The 16,587-nt window shown below is 46.3% G+C and overlaps 1 protein-coding gene across 1 annotated transcript; it reads left to right on the top strand.

Annotated features, from left to right (window-relative positions):
* The first annotated feature begins 122 nt into the window (after positions 1-122).
* e2f3 (E2F transcription factor 3) lies at positions 123-4,907 on the top strand. The gene is made up of 7 exons (XM_030346879.1): positions 123-489; positions 975-1,054; positions 1,420-1,616; positions 1,731-1,862; positions 1,993-2,107; positions 2,402-2,594; positions 3,685-4,907. Exons 1-7 carry the CDS (start codon positions 462-464, stop codon positions 3,981-3,983), a joined length of 1,044 nt encoding a protein of 347 aa, XP_030202739.1. The 5' UTR covers positions 123-461; the 3' UTR covers positions 3,984-4,907.
* The last annotated feature ends 11,680 nt before the right edge of the window (positions 4,908-16,587 follow it).

The following is a 16,587-nucleotide window of genomic DNA, read 5'->3' as shown; positions in this document are numbered from 1 at the left end:
TGTCATCTCATCATTGCCATGTAACACGGCGCTGTGACGATTGGTGGGCGGCCACTACAACATCCTGAAACGTAGCTGTAGGCTGAGAGAGGGTCATGGATTGTACTGTTATACCGGGCTACAGGAACGCAATTTCCTTTCTAAAATTGCCATGAGGTTGTTAGCCATTTTACAGTATCCGAAGCGAGAATGTTTCAAGATTACAAGGAGACGAATGTTTTTAATTGTATTTTAACGTATTTTACTTAATTTTATCTGACGAAACATGGAACGGAAACTGATGTCCCTCTACCGGAAGCCCCCCATCCATCTGCCTGCGTATCCTACCACAATACTAGCGTGTGTAGTTTTTAGAGCGAGTCCTTCGCAGAGTAATATGGGAAATGGGATGTATATCCAAAGACGTATAATATGCCTGCGTGCGTGGATACTATAGTTGCTTCCTCTCCAACATCACTGACATGATCACTTCTGCAGCTCGGCCAAGGGGTTAGTTTGTTCTATTTCTGTCGTCATACTTTGTTGAAACGATGCAACACCAACGTTTAAATCAATCCATTTGACCAATTACTGCTCATCCATGTTTTTTTTACACGTACATGGTTTGAGCGCAGCGCTCCAAACATGGCCGCACACTTGGGAGGTTAATTGGTCAGCGTATCATCAAAGTATAAGAATTTTTCATACACATTAAGTGAGTACAGTGGGCGTTTTCAAAAGGTAAATTTGTTATTGGAAATGGGTCAAAACACCAGCATGGTTTGGTCCCCAGCCATCCGCAATAGTTCCAGTGCGTGATTCCATTGTGACTTGTGTTCAAACATGATCGTTCAGAGACGCGCAGGAGGTACATTGATGAGGCTTTGTTCTTTATTGGGCCAATCCTCACAAAGTGTTCTAACGTAGTTATACATTGTGTCTTTTTAACAACTGTCTAAGAAACGTATTTTTAATTTTAATATCTTCCTGTGAAGGCCATCAAGGCGTGGAGCTGGACGAGGCTGATCCTGACTTCAGGATACCTCGCAGGGGGCGACCCCCATATGCGACGCAAGTATGGTCTTTTATTTTATTTAATGTTTAATTATTCACTAGTCAGTTGTGGCAGTACAATTTTCTCTATCATTCATACAAGTTGGAAAAGCCGGTGTTCAATTCATTCGCGTAAACGTTACGTTGACATGGTTAGTTTAAGTTTGGTCTAAAGAGACTACAGGGTAAGAAACAGGCCATCACTGCATCAAGAGCATGATGGAATGGTTTAAAAGGTGAAACCTCCAAGCACCCACAACAGAAGGAATCGTCATTTAGCCAAATACAGGAAACATTTGAGACTGATAATCAAAAATATGTATGAGCTACATGTCAAGTTTGTTCATTACTATAGTAACCATCTTCTTAATGTCTTCTATTCTCCAGGCAAGGCGCAATTCAGCCCTCTTCCGGAGGACAAGGGCCTTATGGGCGATGGTGGAAGGCTCTGCAGAAGGCATACTGGACATGAATAAGGCGTGGATGTCCCTCGGCGTCCGCATTAGAAGCGTCCTCGACATCACAAACGTCCTTATGGGCGCAGGGGTACTCTTCAGGACGTCCAAGTACACCGTACAGTCGACGTAAGTACACCTCGCTTTGTACAAACACGCCGTGGTCAGGATGTTCATTGGCCCCGGTGACTTGGGTAGAGAATGTCACCCCGTTGGCTGAACCCCTGGAGGTTGTACGCGCAGGGGCCCTGATTTAAAGGCTAAGCTGGGCCGCGAAGTCCAGATCCTCGAGGACGCGGAGAAGAAGCTGGATGAGTTGATAGAGACCGCCCTGGAGCACGTCGACCACATGTGGGAAGATGAGATCAGCGAGAAATATCCTTTTCTAGTCCAATCTTGTGCATTTGCTCTTCCTTGTTTTTTTTATCAAATGGCTTCAAGGCATGATGTATGTATCCTAACCAGGCAAATGACCCGGGTGTATATCCTTGACCCTTGGACCCACATTTCTGTATCTGTCATATGAGGATGTGAAAACGATCCCAAGTTTGAGGGAACAGACGGTGATTGTGGTCAAAGCCCCCGCCGAGACCGTTCTTGAAGTGCCCCATCCAGCAGAGGTAGGAGGCTGGATCACTTAATGTCCCTGTTCTACCCCTTTACCTCTTGGGAATTCTCTATCGCATCATTGCAGATGCAAATTTCCGATGTGATTTGACGGCGTCAGAGCGAGCACTTGAAGTAAAGTGGCTGAAGTTGTAATATCACAATCAATTAATAATGACTGAACCCGGTGAACTGGCTCAATGTTTCGAGGCTCTTCTTGAAACATTGTGTCTAAATGAATTGGGATGGGGGAGTAGCCCAGCGTGTTTTTAAGCATCTTTTTGTTCCTCTTCTTTTCATGTTTTCAGAGTATCCAGCTGTTTCTGAAGAGTAGCCAAGGTCCTATCGATGTGTACCTCTCCTCGGAGGACCACTCCCCCTTCGATGTCCCAGAAGACCCACAGGACGACGACGACGATGACGAACCCACAGACTGTTCCGACGACGATGGCCCCATGGAGCATACCCAGACTCCATCTTTCCTGAGCATGTCGTCCACAGGTGAGTCACACACGGCCATATGGTCCTTAGATTATGGGATGTCGGCCATTATTATATAGTTGACCATCGTCCAGATCTCGCTCTGCCTAAAATGATCGATTCTTTTTCAATCGTCAAAAACATTAATTTGCAAACCTGACCTGCCGATACGTTTATTTCCTTCATGTAATTCATGTATAATTCTGAAATAGTCTTCAAAATAGGTCAAAGTATGACCAGCTTCATTCAACTCAGACTTACCTAAGGTTAGAAATGTTGATGTTCTAAATGCAACATTTGAAATAACTTACTATATTTTCATAAAAATAGACTCCTAACCAAGCCAGTTCATATCCTTTCAAGAAAGACTTTTGTTACATCACCAGGTGTTGGTGTTTGAAATTGAGAAGGGACCTGAAATCAGTATCTGGCACACTCGCACACAATATTTGAGACCTGTTTCCAAACAGAAGTCGTCAAATCAAGCATGACTCTATGCTCTGTTAACTATTCACAAATCTCCAGGTTTCCATTAAAATAGTCAAATTCCAAGTATGATATTTAAGGAGTGATCTCAATTAAAAACGTTTGTCTGTTGATGACGTTGTATTCAGTGGACTTATGTGCGAATTAATTTGATGCAAGAATGTTTTTTGCAATTTCAGGAAACCTGTGTTGCATTCTGCAGCTTTAGAATCTCTGTGACAAACCCTACAAAACAGCCGCATACAGAAACTGCTACATTTAAAGCAAATCGGCTGGTGGCCAGTTTAATTGTATTAGCACAAAGCTGTTGGTACCCATCCTTCAACCGGTGCATCCATAGTAATCGTACTATAGTGACTTTCCCCATTTCTCCTCTCTTGGGTTGTGCTCAAGTTTTGTCACTTGGTGAGAACACGTGACATAAATGTCAAAATTGTTCCAGACAATTATTGACATCAGAGATTACAAAAACCATGTCGCCTGGGTACTGTGGTACAGCGTGTACCAAATCCCCAATGGGATGTAGTCTCCAAGCTCTCCAAGCTCTCCAACCGTGTTGGTAGCCCTCCCCACATCTGCCTGTTTTTTGACATGTTGTACCCCCCCCCTAACCCCCACTCCCCAGACGCCGTTGAAGACTTGTGCAGCAGCACCGTGACCATGGAGCAATTGCCGCCACTTGCCAACGAGTCTTTCCCCCCTTCTCCAAGCCCTCTCTCCTCCCTGCTCGCCCCCACGTGCTCCTCCGACGGGGAGGAGACGCCGTCCTTTGCCACTCTCACCACGCCGCTGGCCCTCTCTCTTGGAGGGGAGGAATACCTCCTCAGTCTGGGGGAGGACGAGGGCATTTCATACCCCTTTTCTTCAGTCGAACTGGAAGGGGGCTTGTGGAAGTGTTTTGCGCCGGCTGACCTCCCCCCTTGAGTGCCCCGCTCCGCAGCGCTCTGTGCTAGTTCTCCTAAAGATTTCAGAGGCCCATCCAGACTCAAACCGTGGCCACTCTGTGAGGCTTTCTTGAGCCCCTGGAGGGGCAGAGGGGGTTTTCCTGGTGGCCAAAAAGATGATACTTGGAGCCGAACACTGAACCTCGCTTCCTCCACACATGCCTCCCACCTGTCGTTTTCCATTCAGCTCTCATTGCTGTAGTGGTCCAGTCGCCGTAAACGCATTTTTTCTGTCAAGAGTAGAGTTCATCTTTGAGTAGTACAGGGACCACGGTTTAGACGGTTGATTAACTTTTGAAGGATTGTAACAATAGTTGGTTGTCATTGTGTCAGTTTCTCCTGGAAGAACATGGGAACTGTGCCTGGATGGTTAGTATTCAGGCATTTTGCACTGGCTGAATAGACCCTCTCTGAAACTCATGCAACACCTCGGTTTCCATGTATCGTTGTGGAGTGTAACCATGTCTGTGAGACGGTCTGTGAGAAAAGCTTCTTTTTTTTTTCTCGAAAGCCCAGAGTTTATTAAAGATGGAAGTTGGACCATTTCCACAATATACCTCCAAACTGCTATACATTTGAGATGTTGTTCAGAGTATGGGATTAACATCATATTGCTCTAGCTTTTCAGTGCAGTACAAATGTCAATGCTGCCATAACAATGTAAAAGCGTGTTGGCTATTTGATGAAGGCAGGTCTGTAGCCATGTTTTTAGAGTGTGCAAATGTAGACTCTGCTCTCTATGCTAAAGCTGTCAAAGTTGCCAAGCACCGTAGGCCGGGAGCTATGGACCAACTTTCTCCAGTATAATGGTTGGTTTGTCCCAGTGTTTAAGAGGGCCGCTCAAGATCTACATTAATCATGTTTTCCTCAAAGTTTGGTTTAATAAATATGCATATATTTTTTAGAATGACTCTGCTCTCCCTTTTTTTTCCTCCTGCATTTTTGACTTCCCACCTGACGGATCTCTAGGTTTTCCTCACATAGTTATTACAAGTCTATAAACAAATCTTGTTCCCCCATAAAACATAAGCTTGAAGCCGTGCCATCTTTAAGACCGTGATATTTGTGTGTACGGTAAATATATTTATATATGTTCTTCCACAGTTATTTTTTAACCAATTTCTACGTTCCTGATGACTTAATGACACATGTTGAACTATGAACATCGTTCAGTCATAAAAGAGTTTGAGATATTTCAATTGCCTTATTGAATTATTCATTAAGCAATTGCTTAATGAATAGTTTCGGAAAACCGAAAGTATATTAGTGCGTTATTCCCCGCAATAAAGTCATTGATTTAGGTAATTCTATGGGTCTATTTCTAAAGGTGCTTTTTCCCTAATTTCTGCAATGAATATTGGTCAATTGTAGCTGGCTTTGGTGACATAGGATATGCAATTATTTCGCATTAACAATGGCATCTTTAAAGGCCTGCAGTGTCTCTTCAAGCAGTTCTTTTCATTTTTGACTTTCATTTTGACAAATCAACACTCTTTCAGATATTAAGTTCTGAGTGCCAGTAGTATCAGTACTCTGCAGAGTTGTTTTTTACAGATTATTTATGCATTTATTTATGTATACCTTCACATCAATATTGGCTCCACAAAGAGCGGCAGTCTCTCCCTTTGAATATACCATCGCTGTGCCACTCACCAGGGTCAGCTCTCCCAGAGATATGCTGCCCAAGTCAAGCCAAGTAAAACAAAGTACAACTTATTGTCTCCCAAAATCTGTTTCTATTTGATTTGTATTTTACAAAATATATGTATCTAACTTACAATGTCAGAGATGGAGCCTGATACATAGATTCTAATTATTAATACATGTCATACAACTAAGCGACCACGATGAATAAATAAAGAGGTTAATAAAGCATTATAAATATATTGATAGGTTCAAGGCCTGGGATAAGATTAAACATTATTTTATTTATTCTTTATTTAAAGTGGATTGCCTTGGTGGATTTCTCGGTGGATTTCTCAATCCACCAAGGGGTCACTGGGCTGCGAAAGTATATATGGGTATTTGCTGCCCTGTTATTTTTATATCTGGTTGTAGTATTCTTCTGGACACCAGGAGGCAGTGTAGTCATACAATGCTGGCCCTCATTTCTAAGTGTCTAGGCTAGGGCTGAAAACCAAGTACCAATATCCCTCTATGAAGAACTATAGATTTTTATGAATAGATGTAATATAACATTCACACACTAAATATAACAATCAAATTAGGTTCGCTCCCCTCGCTGGCAAAAATAACCGATAGAACTCTGGGAATTCAGAATCGAATAGGATATGCAATAAGTTGTGGGCAAATCAATATGAACTTGAATATGATTGGGTATTTGTAGCTTGGCCAGCACAAACAAATACTTTCAGTTTCAATTTCATTGTGTAACTCCCAATCAATGAAGTTTAAACTAATTGGTCTTCTGATTTCATCTGGTTGGGTCAGAGAAGCCATATACTTTCAGAAGGTCTGTGTCCTTTGTTTAGTGTCAGAACAGGAAGCAATAACAAACATGGACCCATCCTGGTCCACGTACTGATGCAAAAACCGTCATTAAAACAGTACTTAGGAGATTGATCTAGGTTCCTCTGAAATAATTGCATTTAAATTAATACATCCCTTTCTTTATTTTTTCAAAGTGGCAGAAAGAAAATAATCAAATTACTTCAATCAGCGTTTCCCTCTCCCCACAGAACCTCACGCTTAACTCCTTTTCAAGGGAATGCAATTACTCCCTGGATTACCTCCGCTCCATGTTTACATTCCCCCGGCCTGTCCCTTTGATCAGCTGCTTCTGAACAACTGCAACCAGTGAAGGGCTCTAATGAATGTTGGCGGCCTGCGCCCATTCCCCTGCTGTCTATCCATCTATCCATCTTCCGGCGCATGCAGGCGGCTGCCTCAAGTCAACCGAGGACGCCGGGTCAAAAGGGGAAACGCTTAATGAAACACGGCCGGCTGTATTTGGCTTGATTAGCCTCTCCGCGTGCCAAAATCCTTGACCTTTCTGTCAAGGATTGCTTTCTTATCAAGGACATGGTCTTTAAGTTGTTTTTTACATTGGAGGAGTAGGAGGTTCTCTATGCTATTTCCGAGCACTTATTTATCTGCAGCTCTGGCCTTGCTTAACGATGGATACTATAATAACGCAGCAACAGACGTGGGCTGGACACCTTGGGTAGGACAATTACGATTGATATGAACTCATCTTACCTTCCTAGAGGTTGCTTGCTACAAGCCGTTCACTGTGAACAAATTGTTGTTGTCCACCAATTATGTGCTCATGGCTCTTGACCTCTTGGAGAATGTGGTGTTATTCTCTACATGTGTAAACCATTGATTCTGCTGTTTGAAAAAAAGGAAAACAAAGATTGAAGGAGCGATCCCTGAAGTGCCCTGACTGGTGTGTTTACCTGTGTCTGATCAGCCCTCCTCCTCTTTGTCTGTTGCGCGCCACGCCAGCGCCCTTAACCCGATGATGTAATCCAGCTTCGGAGGAGGCTGCCCTGGCCCAAGCCCCCTGTAGATGGCAGTGTTGAATCTCAATAACCTTGTTCTGTACATGCCAATGACAAACCAATTTAACCCAGTGCCCCACAAACTCTGGCACTCAAGCCTGGTTCACAGTGTCAGTTGATCACAGCAACTATTGATTCACGTGTTTGAGTGTGTGTGTGTGTGTGTGAGGGGGGGGGGGGGGGGGTTTACTGACTGCACGCCTAAAATCTGCGCCTTGAACGTGAAAAACACAGAGTGAATATTGAATATACGCTCCATTGGATTAGGCCTGACGTCAGCCCACCCTTATTCTCTCCGGGTTAGGGAGCATTCAATATACCTGTCAATCAGTTAGTCGATGGCATTTTCATTTTTAGAGTACTTTCCTCTGTGACCCAATGACATAAGCGAATCACGGAGTCACTTTAAAACTACAGCGATAGGCGGAGGGAGGAAAACTAAGTCAACCCCAGCTCCCACTTGGGCTTTGGAAAGGATTTAGGCTCAGTGTTTCCTACCAAGACTCTGTTGCTCATCTCCCAGTGGAATTCAGCACTAAACTGACTAGAGTTCCATCAATGTTCGCCACCAGCAGCCAGAATGTTGTTTTTACTGCTGTTGAGTGCTGAGGGAGCGAAAGCGAGCGAGTGAGTGAGTACAAGAGAGAGAGAGAGAGAGAGAGAGAGAGGGTTAAAGAGGAGCACCAAAACAGAAGAGCGAGCAAGCGAGAGAGAGTGAGTGTGTGTCATTTTCCTCATTGGCTGCCGAAGAGTGCGGCGTCTTTTTGCGAAACCCTCCCTCAGCCAATCCTGTGCCCCCGGAACATTTTGGGTTTATGAATGAGGTTTGATTCATCAACTACAGAGCACGCTCAGCGCATCAAGATGCAGGCTCTCTCAACTCACAACGGAGCGGTGCTGCTGCAAGGAAGGACTCGTCGGAAGTGTACCGCCTTAAGACGACGGCCTCTGTAGAGGACCCCCGTGCTGAACAACAACAAGGGCTCGTCTGCGCCTCCCAGACAAGGAGTGAACCTGACTTATGCACATGGTTAGGCACATGTCAAGACTTGTTCTGTACAGATTTAGATGTCTGCTGGGCTGAGCGGACGACCAGGTTGGACGACAGATGCATCCGCTGCACCCTTTAGGCTGTGCAAACCAAGGCCTCAGGAACGCCAATGGGCACGTGTTTACGATTAAGTTGCCAACCTGGAGATAGGGAACATGGCAACGAGAAGGCAGACATAACAATACCGCCGATAGCCTGATGTGCTTGGAAGAAAGCAGTGCGCAACATGCACCCTCCCACATTATTGTGACCCTGTGAACGGTTATGTCACATCTCTCCTGCCCTGATATCTGTTTTTAGACGAGTGAATGAGCTGAAGTCTGTTTATCTATAAAATTTGTGTTTCAAGCTGAAGCAAGTACAAATATAGTGTTGCATAAGGACTTTTTTTGTTTTCTTCTGGGAGATGGAGAAGGAGAGGAATCAATACCTCTCTGCAAACCCATTGTGGGAATCCATACCTCGGGATACGGATCAGAGCATGTGTATGGATAGAAGCAATGAGAGAAAAGGATGAGGGCCGGTCACAGATTAATAACGTAAATATATATATATATATATTATATAATGTCCTCAGCTGTTCCTACAGCCCGAGGCTCGGTTGTGCAGATATAGCTGAGCTGCTATAGTTTAGGAATGAAACGTCCTCGACTCAATTTATGGAAAACGTCGCAGTAGAGATTTTTTCATCTCACTTGGCAAATGCATCAATCAGTACAAAGTCAATGTCTGCTCTTATCATGTGTTCTCCTCTTAGAAGTGTGTCTACCACGTGTGTGTGTGTGTGTGTGTGTGTGTGTGTGTGTGTCTGTGTGTGTGTGTGTGTGTGTGTGTGTGTGTGTGTGTGTGTGTGTGTGTGTGTGTGTGTGTGTGTGTGTGTGTGTAAGAGGAAAGGGGCTGTGATGACAGCCTTCATGGCCTCTCCTGAACCTAGGATCCACACCCTTGCTTCACAGGCTCTGTACTTTCCCTATAAGCTTAACTTGAGGACATCAAATATTTGGATAGGAAAAACTAGAAGTGAATAGGCATGTACCCTTCAGCCAATAGACATGCAGAAAGGCTGGTTGTCATTTGCATAAAATTTGCATATCCCCCATGACTGTTTGGAATGTCAAGAGGCCAAATTAACCAGTGTTCTGTTTTTACCCAGATTTGCATCTCATTTGCATCCGGCTTGCTTAACGTGGGTTACTTAGCCAAGTGACCCTACGGAACTCCTCGCCGCGCCCGAGAGGCGGCAGTTGGCGAGATGGGCTAATTTCATTAAGAGGGAATCCGTTCGGCGAAGCTGTGGCCTCTGGTTGTGGCTCGTGGATAGGGGACGGCTGCACGCAAGCTGCTGCTCGTCAGAGTGTTTTTCTGCATGCATATGCGCCTTGTGTCATATTTACTGTAAGGATGAAAGATTAGGCGCAGAGGGGGTGGTGTGCAGCATCCATCTCACTCAGGATCTCAGAGTGAGCACATCCATCATCCCATCTTGGGCACCAGGCTCGCCTGTGTGTGTGTGTGTGTGTGTGTGGGTGGGTGTTCGTGTGGGTGTGGGTGGAACAGTGCGTTTTGTTTATCAAGTCCGGGCACACAACACCACACGCAATGGAGGGACAGAAGGATAGTTAGTGGTTGAGTGACTATAAAGGAGCACAGGCCAGACCTGGGTTGTTGGGCTGGGTTTTAACATCAGGTACAAACCTGACGGAAAGTGGAGCTTGTTGGGCCCAGAGCAGCAGCAGCAGCTGGCCTACTGGCCATGGAGCTGCTGGTGGAGGATTTAACTCCTGACTAGCGATGTGACTATTTCAACTCAAAATAGTACCCCCCCCCCAAAAAAAGGCAAGGTACACTTTGTGTAGAAATGTAAAATCAAATTGTTGTGTCCTCAATATAAATCAATCAATCAAACTTTATTTACAGACCCAGGGTCCGGATACAAAGACAAAAGACAAAACCACGGCCAGAATTATCTATAAACAAACACAATAAATGAGAACACACAGCAGGTCGTGGGCATACGTCCGAATCAGTTGCACATCAAACAAATCTTTCCCTGCCAGCTTCCTAGTTCAAAGTCTGTGTAATATCAGATTGAGCCCATGTTTGAAGAGACCAGATAGGACGAGTTAGATCCTGTTCTACATTCTCAGTACTCGGTACAGTAGCTGCAGGTCAATGCAAAGAAGAAGAAGAAGTAGTATAATTCACAGCAAGCGTTCATCACAGAAGTTGATAGTCTCGTCCGTAAGCTTTGATATGCTGCAGCAGAGTACTTTCTGCGTGATGTCCGGCCACCATCGCGCTATACCCAGACGCTGCCCCAGCCCGAACCAACCGACCAACCGACAGACACGGACTATTGAAAACTAAATGTGTGAAAGGACAACTGCGTACAATGTCCTGATCTATTTCTCTGGATTTTGTCGGAAGTTCAATTGTGACACTAGCTTAATAGTAACCGGTCTACAACCCAGGCAATCTAAAGTAGTAACACAACCAAAGCCATCCATGTGCCTGAGCCTTTCCAAACATTTCCCTGTTGTTGTTGTTGTTGTTGTTAAGCTTCAAGGCTTCAAGGCAGTGTGTAAAGACTGAAATCAGATCAAGACTTCAAAATCGAATAGTGTATAATAGGGAGTTCTTTCCTCTGCGTTGGATTGAAGATGTAGATGTGTTTTCTTGCTTTCCTTGTGTCGGGTCATCAATAAGTAGGAACCATGACCACTTTGTACACAGACGTCGAGCAATGGGATCATCATGGATATAACCAGAGGCAGTTTTAGCAAGCTATTTGTTTGTGGCTATTTTTGTAATTTTTAAGTACAAGGGAATGATTAGCTGGCACTCTGGAGCGTCTTTAATGGCTGCTTGTTTCCCCCTTAAAGTAACATTTCCATTACCACTGATTCCACCATTATGTCCATTTTCATTAAAAGAAAACCAATGTAACAGCCAGAATAATGTGATTAAATAGATATTTTGTCAGCCTAATGCTTCGATGGACATGGTGGCTGTTCCAACAGCAGTGTTTTCGCCCTTGTTGAGTGGTTTTATTAGGAAAATGTTACTGTTGTCTGTTTATAAGCTTTAATCCCATCCATACAGGGAAAGGCCCTTGTTGGCCAAATCTGCAATTATCCTTCCTCTGGCCAGCACTCACACTCTCATTACTAGTGTTTAAGTGTTTAGCATGTGAGGTGCTTAGCTGTACACACACACACACACACACACACACACACACACACACACACACACACACACACACACACACACACACACACACACACACACACACACACACACACACACACACACACACACACACACACATGTATTTACACACACACACACACACACACACATGTATTTACACACACACACACACATGTATTAACACACGCACACCGACAAACACAAACGCATACACCAGTGGTAGGTCTAATGAAAGAGTAGGCCTTGAATGTGTCCTATGCTTTGATCCATTAAAGCTTGATAACCTGTCCTTTCCGCCTGCTCTCACCATACACCTGATAATTGGCCAAAAGTACCCCCCCCCCCCTCCCCTCCCAGCGTCTTTTGTCAAATCTTACCTTTGAGGATAGTGTTCAATGTATCACTATACAGGCCAGCTGCAACCACTATTTATCCTTATAATTGAATTACTGCCATAATAATTGGGCTTAAATAACAGTTGTAGTAGGCAGTAGTGCATGTCTACATCAAGAAGGCATTTGGCGTGTTTTGAGTTGTGCTTCCCACTCTCTGAGCTTATCTGAGTGTGCACCGAAATGTGTGTGGAACGGACGTGAATTTTCCAACCACTAACAATAATACAATTTGGTTCTCCTGAGCGAACCAAGATCGTAAATCAAATCCTTAAGGATCAATACAGTTCCCCCTGATCCACTTTTAGGCCTAATCACAAACTAATACCCTCTATCTACTTGGAAATGTGAGAATCTAGGTTCACTCTGCCTTACAGTGTTAATAATAGATGGAGGCTTATCATGGTTAAAACTGAATTAATTATATTGAATATTTATTATGGGTCTGATTTGAAGCAGAACCATTCAGTGCTGCCTTCCACAGTGCGTTAACTTCCACTGGCATGGAAGGCTCTCTAGCGCCATGGCAACGCCAGAGCATAGGGTGACCTCTATTGTGCACAACATAGCCAAAAAATGTTGTGGAATGGTTGAGGTCAATGCAAATATTCACATAAACATTACCCTCCATATTTGCCCTCCATATGGTAAATGCCCAGGAGTCCCAGGACTGTTTACTGGACTTTTTATGTCTGGAGTTCCAAGTAGGTCTGGCGGTCCCTGTAGGTCTGAAGGTCTCTGTAGGTCTGGAGGTCTCAAGGTCTGTAGGTCCTTGTAGGTCTGGAGGTCCCTGTAGGTCTGGAGGTCCCTGTGGGTCTGAACTCTGAAGGTCTCTGTAGGTGTGTAGGTCCCAGTGTGTCTGGAGGTCCCTGTATGTCTGAAGGTCTCTGTAGGTGTGTAGGTCCCTGTGTGTCTGGAGGTCCCTGTATGTCTGAAGGTCTCTGTAGGTGTGTAGGTCCCTGTGTGTCTGGAGGTCCCTGTATGTCTGAAGGTCTCTGTAGGTGTGTAGGTCCCTGTGTGTCTGGAGGTCCCTGTATGTCTGAAGGTCTCTGTAGGTGTGTAGGTCCCTGTGTGTCTGGAGGTCCCTGTATGTCTGTAGGTGTGTAGGTCCCTGTGTGTCTGTATGTCTGGCGTGCCCTGGAGGTCCCTGGAGGACCCTGCATTTATGGAAGGGGGGGCCCCTTTGAGTGTTGATGCCCAGGGCGCCCTCACACCACCACTGCTATAGAGTGGCTAATGTGTGCTCCCAGTTGGAAGAGGGCTGATATACACATGTGCAGCCGATGGGGAAGAGGGCGGGGGGTGTAAGAGGCTAAGCCTAATGCCCACCGACCTAGAAAGCAGGGGTCCCCTCCTCTCCCCGGTCTCCCCTCCTCTTCGCTGATGCCCCTAACTGGGCTGGGGATAATGCAACATAATTGTTTGAAGCTTTTTTAAGTAGCATTGTATCGTCATGGAATTAGCCTTTAAAGTAATATCGATAAAAGCATATACTAAATGACTCAATGTAAATGAGCGTTTTTAATTATCTTCTGGAGCTAATGGTTAATTCATTCTGCTGAGAACATATGCTCTAATAGTATAAAATGTAACACGACGATGGTGTTAAATATTGAAATATGAACCGCTATTGTATGGAAACACTTTGTTGTATTGAGTTCCTCTAATTCTTAATGAAGCCAGGTTTTATCCACAGTGCTGTCTCATGTCTCTTTTAAAGAGCGGTTATCCGAGGTTATGGTCTGTGTTACGTGGCTTCTCTGCGTATGCTAGCAGTACCACCACCCACCCCCAGTCCACCACCCCCCCCCCCCCCCCTCCCCTCTCTGTGTGTTTGCATCTCTGCCACTCTCTTTGTCAGTTGGCTGGCCTGTTATTGTGACTTATATAAGCTGTGTAACTGTTGATCCATGACCTCTCGCTGTGTGGAGACAGTTTGCACTGTGAGAACGCTCCATGGTCTCTTTCAATCACAATCAACTGCCGTGAGTGTGTGTGTGTGTGTGTGTGTGTATGTGTTTGCGTGTGTGTGCGTGTGCACATCTTTGTATATTTGTCTGTGTGTGAAGAACTTTAGGGAAATTCTTCACTGCAGAAGTGGTGGTTTTTAGGGTCAATGCTTGCGTTGCAACTCACAAAGTGCACTTATAGTAGATCATCCATATGTGCGGCCGTTACACCGGCCCAGTATGTGTCTGTAGCTGCCTGTACTTTTTTCTCAGTTAATGTTCCTAATTTTTGTATGCACTTGCCAGTGTGTCCGTGTGCGTGTGCGTGTTTGTGCTTGTATATGATGTGAACTTATCAGTGTTTATGAGTGTGTGTGTACGTTTGTGTCTGTGCATGCATGCTTCCATACACCGTTGCATATGTGTGTGCGCTCACAACACTTGTGTCCGTCTGCACGTCTGTCCGTGAGCCACCTGTCCGTTGACTTTGTGCGGACACGCTGTTTCACGCGGCGGGGCGCCAGCCCGGCCCTGCTTTAAATGTCAGTACCCCTCTGTGCGGGCGGTTACGCAACGTTATCCGTTGCGACCGCGGCTCTCTCGCGGCGTCAACAAAGCGACACGTCCTTCTGTTTGGCACGTGGCTAAGAGAGACAGTCTCTCTCTCTCTCTCTCTCTCTCTCTCTCTCTCTCTCTCTCTCTCTCTCTCTCTCTCTCTCTCTCTGACATACATCAGCGGCTGAGCTTTTTAACCTTGCATGCCCCGCCGTGTCTGGTCTGGCGTTTACTTTTAGTGCCGTCTACGTGACGAGCTGCACTCTAATGAGGGTGCTTACACAAGCTCATTCTATTGACTGGACGCACCGAACGGGCCCTATGGTGGTTGGGTGGGTGTGTGTGTGTCTCTTCCATCGCCTGTCCTTTCTGCATTAAGTTTCCTCATGCGTTGTACAGATGGCGGGGGGGGGGGGGGGGGGGGTTCTTGTGTGTCAGGGGAGAGAGAAGCATAGGCTGATCTTTAAGGCCTTGTTCTCTTTAGTTATGAGTCTGTTTATAGCTCTGTTACCAGCCATGGCCTGGTTCTTGAGTTCCTGTGCACCGGGTTCACCTCTCTCTCTCCCTCTCTCTCTCTCCCTCTCTATTTGTGTCTCTCTCTCTCTCCCTCTCTCGTTCAGCCCTCCCCTCCCGCCCTGGTGAGTCATCACAGCCGTAATCAGGCGCAGAGCTTTACAGCCATAACCCAGCAGCTCCGGGAGCACAGCACCTTCCCATGCCCCCATCCCTCCATCCCTCCATCCCTCCATCCCTCCATCCCTCCATCCCTCCATCCCTCCCTCTCCTATCCCTCCATCCATACGGGAAGGACAGAGAAGGGGAGAGGGAGTCAAACGTGGAGGATGAGAGGAGAAGGAGGGGGAGATGGCGGACGAAGGGGGAGCGGAGAGAGGGGAAGGGAGTGGAGTCTGAGAGGAGGGGGAGGGGGAGAGGAGAAGGGAGTGGAGTCTGAGAGGAGGGGGAGGGGGAGAGGAGAAGGGAGTGGAGTCTGAGAGGAGGGGGAGGGGGAGAGGAGAAGGGAGTGGAGTCTGAGAGGAGGGGGAGGGGGAGAGGAGAAGCAGAAGGAGCAGGAGGTTGAGGGGAGGACTTGTATAACCGGGGGAAGTGACAGTTGGTCAGTCTGCACCAGATTTCCCTCTTCCTGGCGCTCAGTGGGTTTTGTTTATGTGGACACGTGTCTTTGCATAAACGTGATTCCCCCTGTTTGTGTGCGTGCGTGCGTGCGTGCGTGCGTGCACCATGGTTTTGCTAGGTCACTGGGTGCAATGAGCTGGCACATCCTGGCTCAGGATAGTTATAGGGTGCCAGTGCACGCTCCTCTTCCCCTCCTCCCCGTCCCATTCCCGCTCTCGCCGGCTCCTGGGCCAGTGGTGCCATCTGTCAGAGGCTGGCATGGTTCGGCTGGGGGGGGGGGGGCGCTGGTGGTTGTGTGTGGTTGTGTGCGGGTGCTTTTGGTTGCACGTGGGTGCACGCAGGGCCTCAAGTGCACGCGCGCTGCAAAGTCAGCCATTAATTTGACCTCTTCCTGGCAAGTCACTCCGCTGCGGTTCTGACACTCGCGTTGTTCGCCTGAGCCGGGCCATCGGACCAGGACGTTACTGGAAGCACCGAGGCACCGCAGCCCCCAGAAAGCCCTCCTGGTGCAAGTGCTCTTTTAGCGGGGGGGGGGGGGGGGGTTTGAAGTGTGGTTAAACAACAAAATGTGTTTTTGGTTCCAAGCCTCTCTCAGCAACAACAGCCCAACAGAGCTCACTAACACATCTGCTTGTGTCCCAGGGGGTGTGGATGGAGAGCTTATATGCAGGCAGCCACAAAATCTGAGGCAATAAAGTGGGAAATGTAGGTTTAATGCGTGCGGGCACACACACACACACACACACACACACACACACACACACAGACA

This window comes from Gadus morhua, chromosome 22 (genome assembly GCF_902167405.1).
Source record: "Gadus morhua chromosome 22, gadMor3.0, whole genome shotgun sequence".
Lineage (NCBI taxonomy): Eukaryota > Metazoa > Chordata > Actinopteri > Gadiformes > Gadidae > Gadus > Gadus morhua.
This window is presented reverse-complemented; position numbering and strand designations above follow the sequence as displayed.

What these genes read in the sequence shown, in the direction of transcription:
- e2f3 (XM_030346879.1), top strand. Translation starts at nt 462, where the DNA reads ATGATCACTTCTGCAGCTCGGCCAAGGG. An exon ending in AAGTACACCGTACAGTCGAC is followed by an intron (nt 1,617 to 1,730) that starts GTAAGTACACCT and finishes TTGTACGCGCAG; the next exon opens with GGGCCCTGATTTAAAGGCTA. An exon ending in GAAGATGAGATCAGCGAGAA is followed by an intron (nt 1,863 to 1,992) that starts ATATCCTTTTCT and finishes CCTTGGACCCAC; the next exon opens with ATTTCTGTATCTGTCATATG.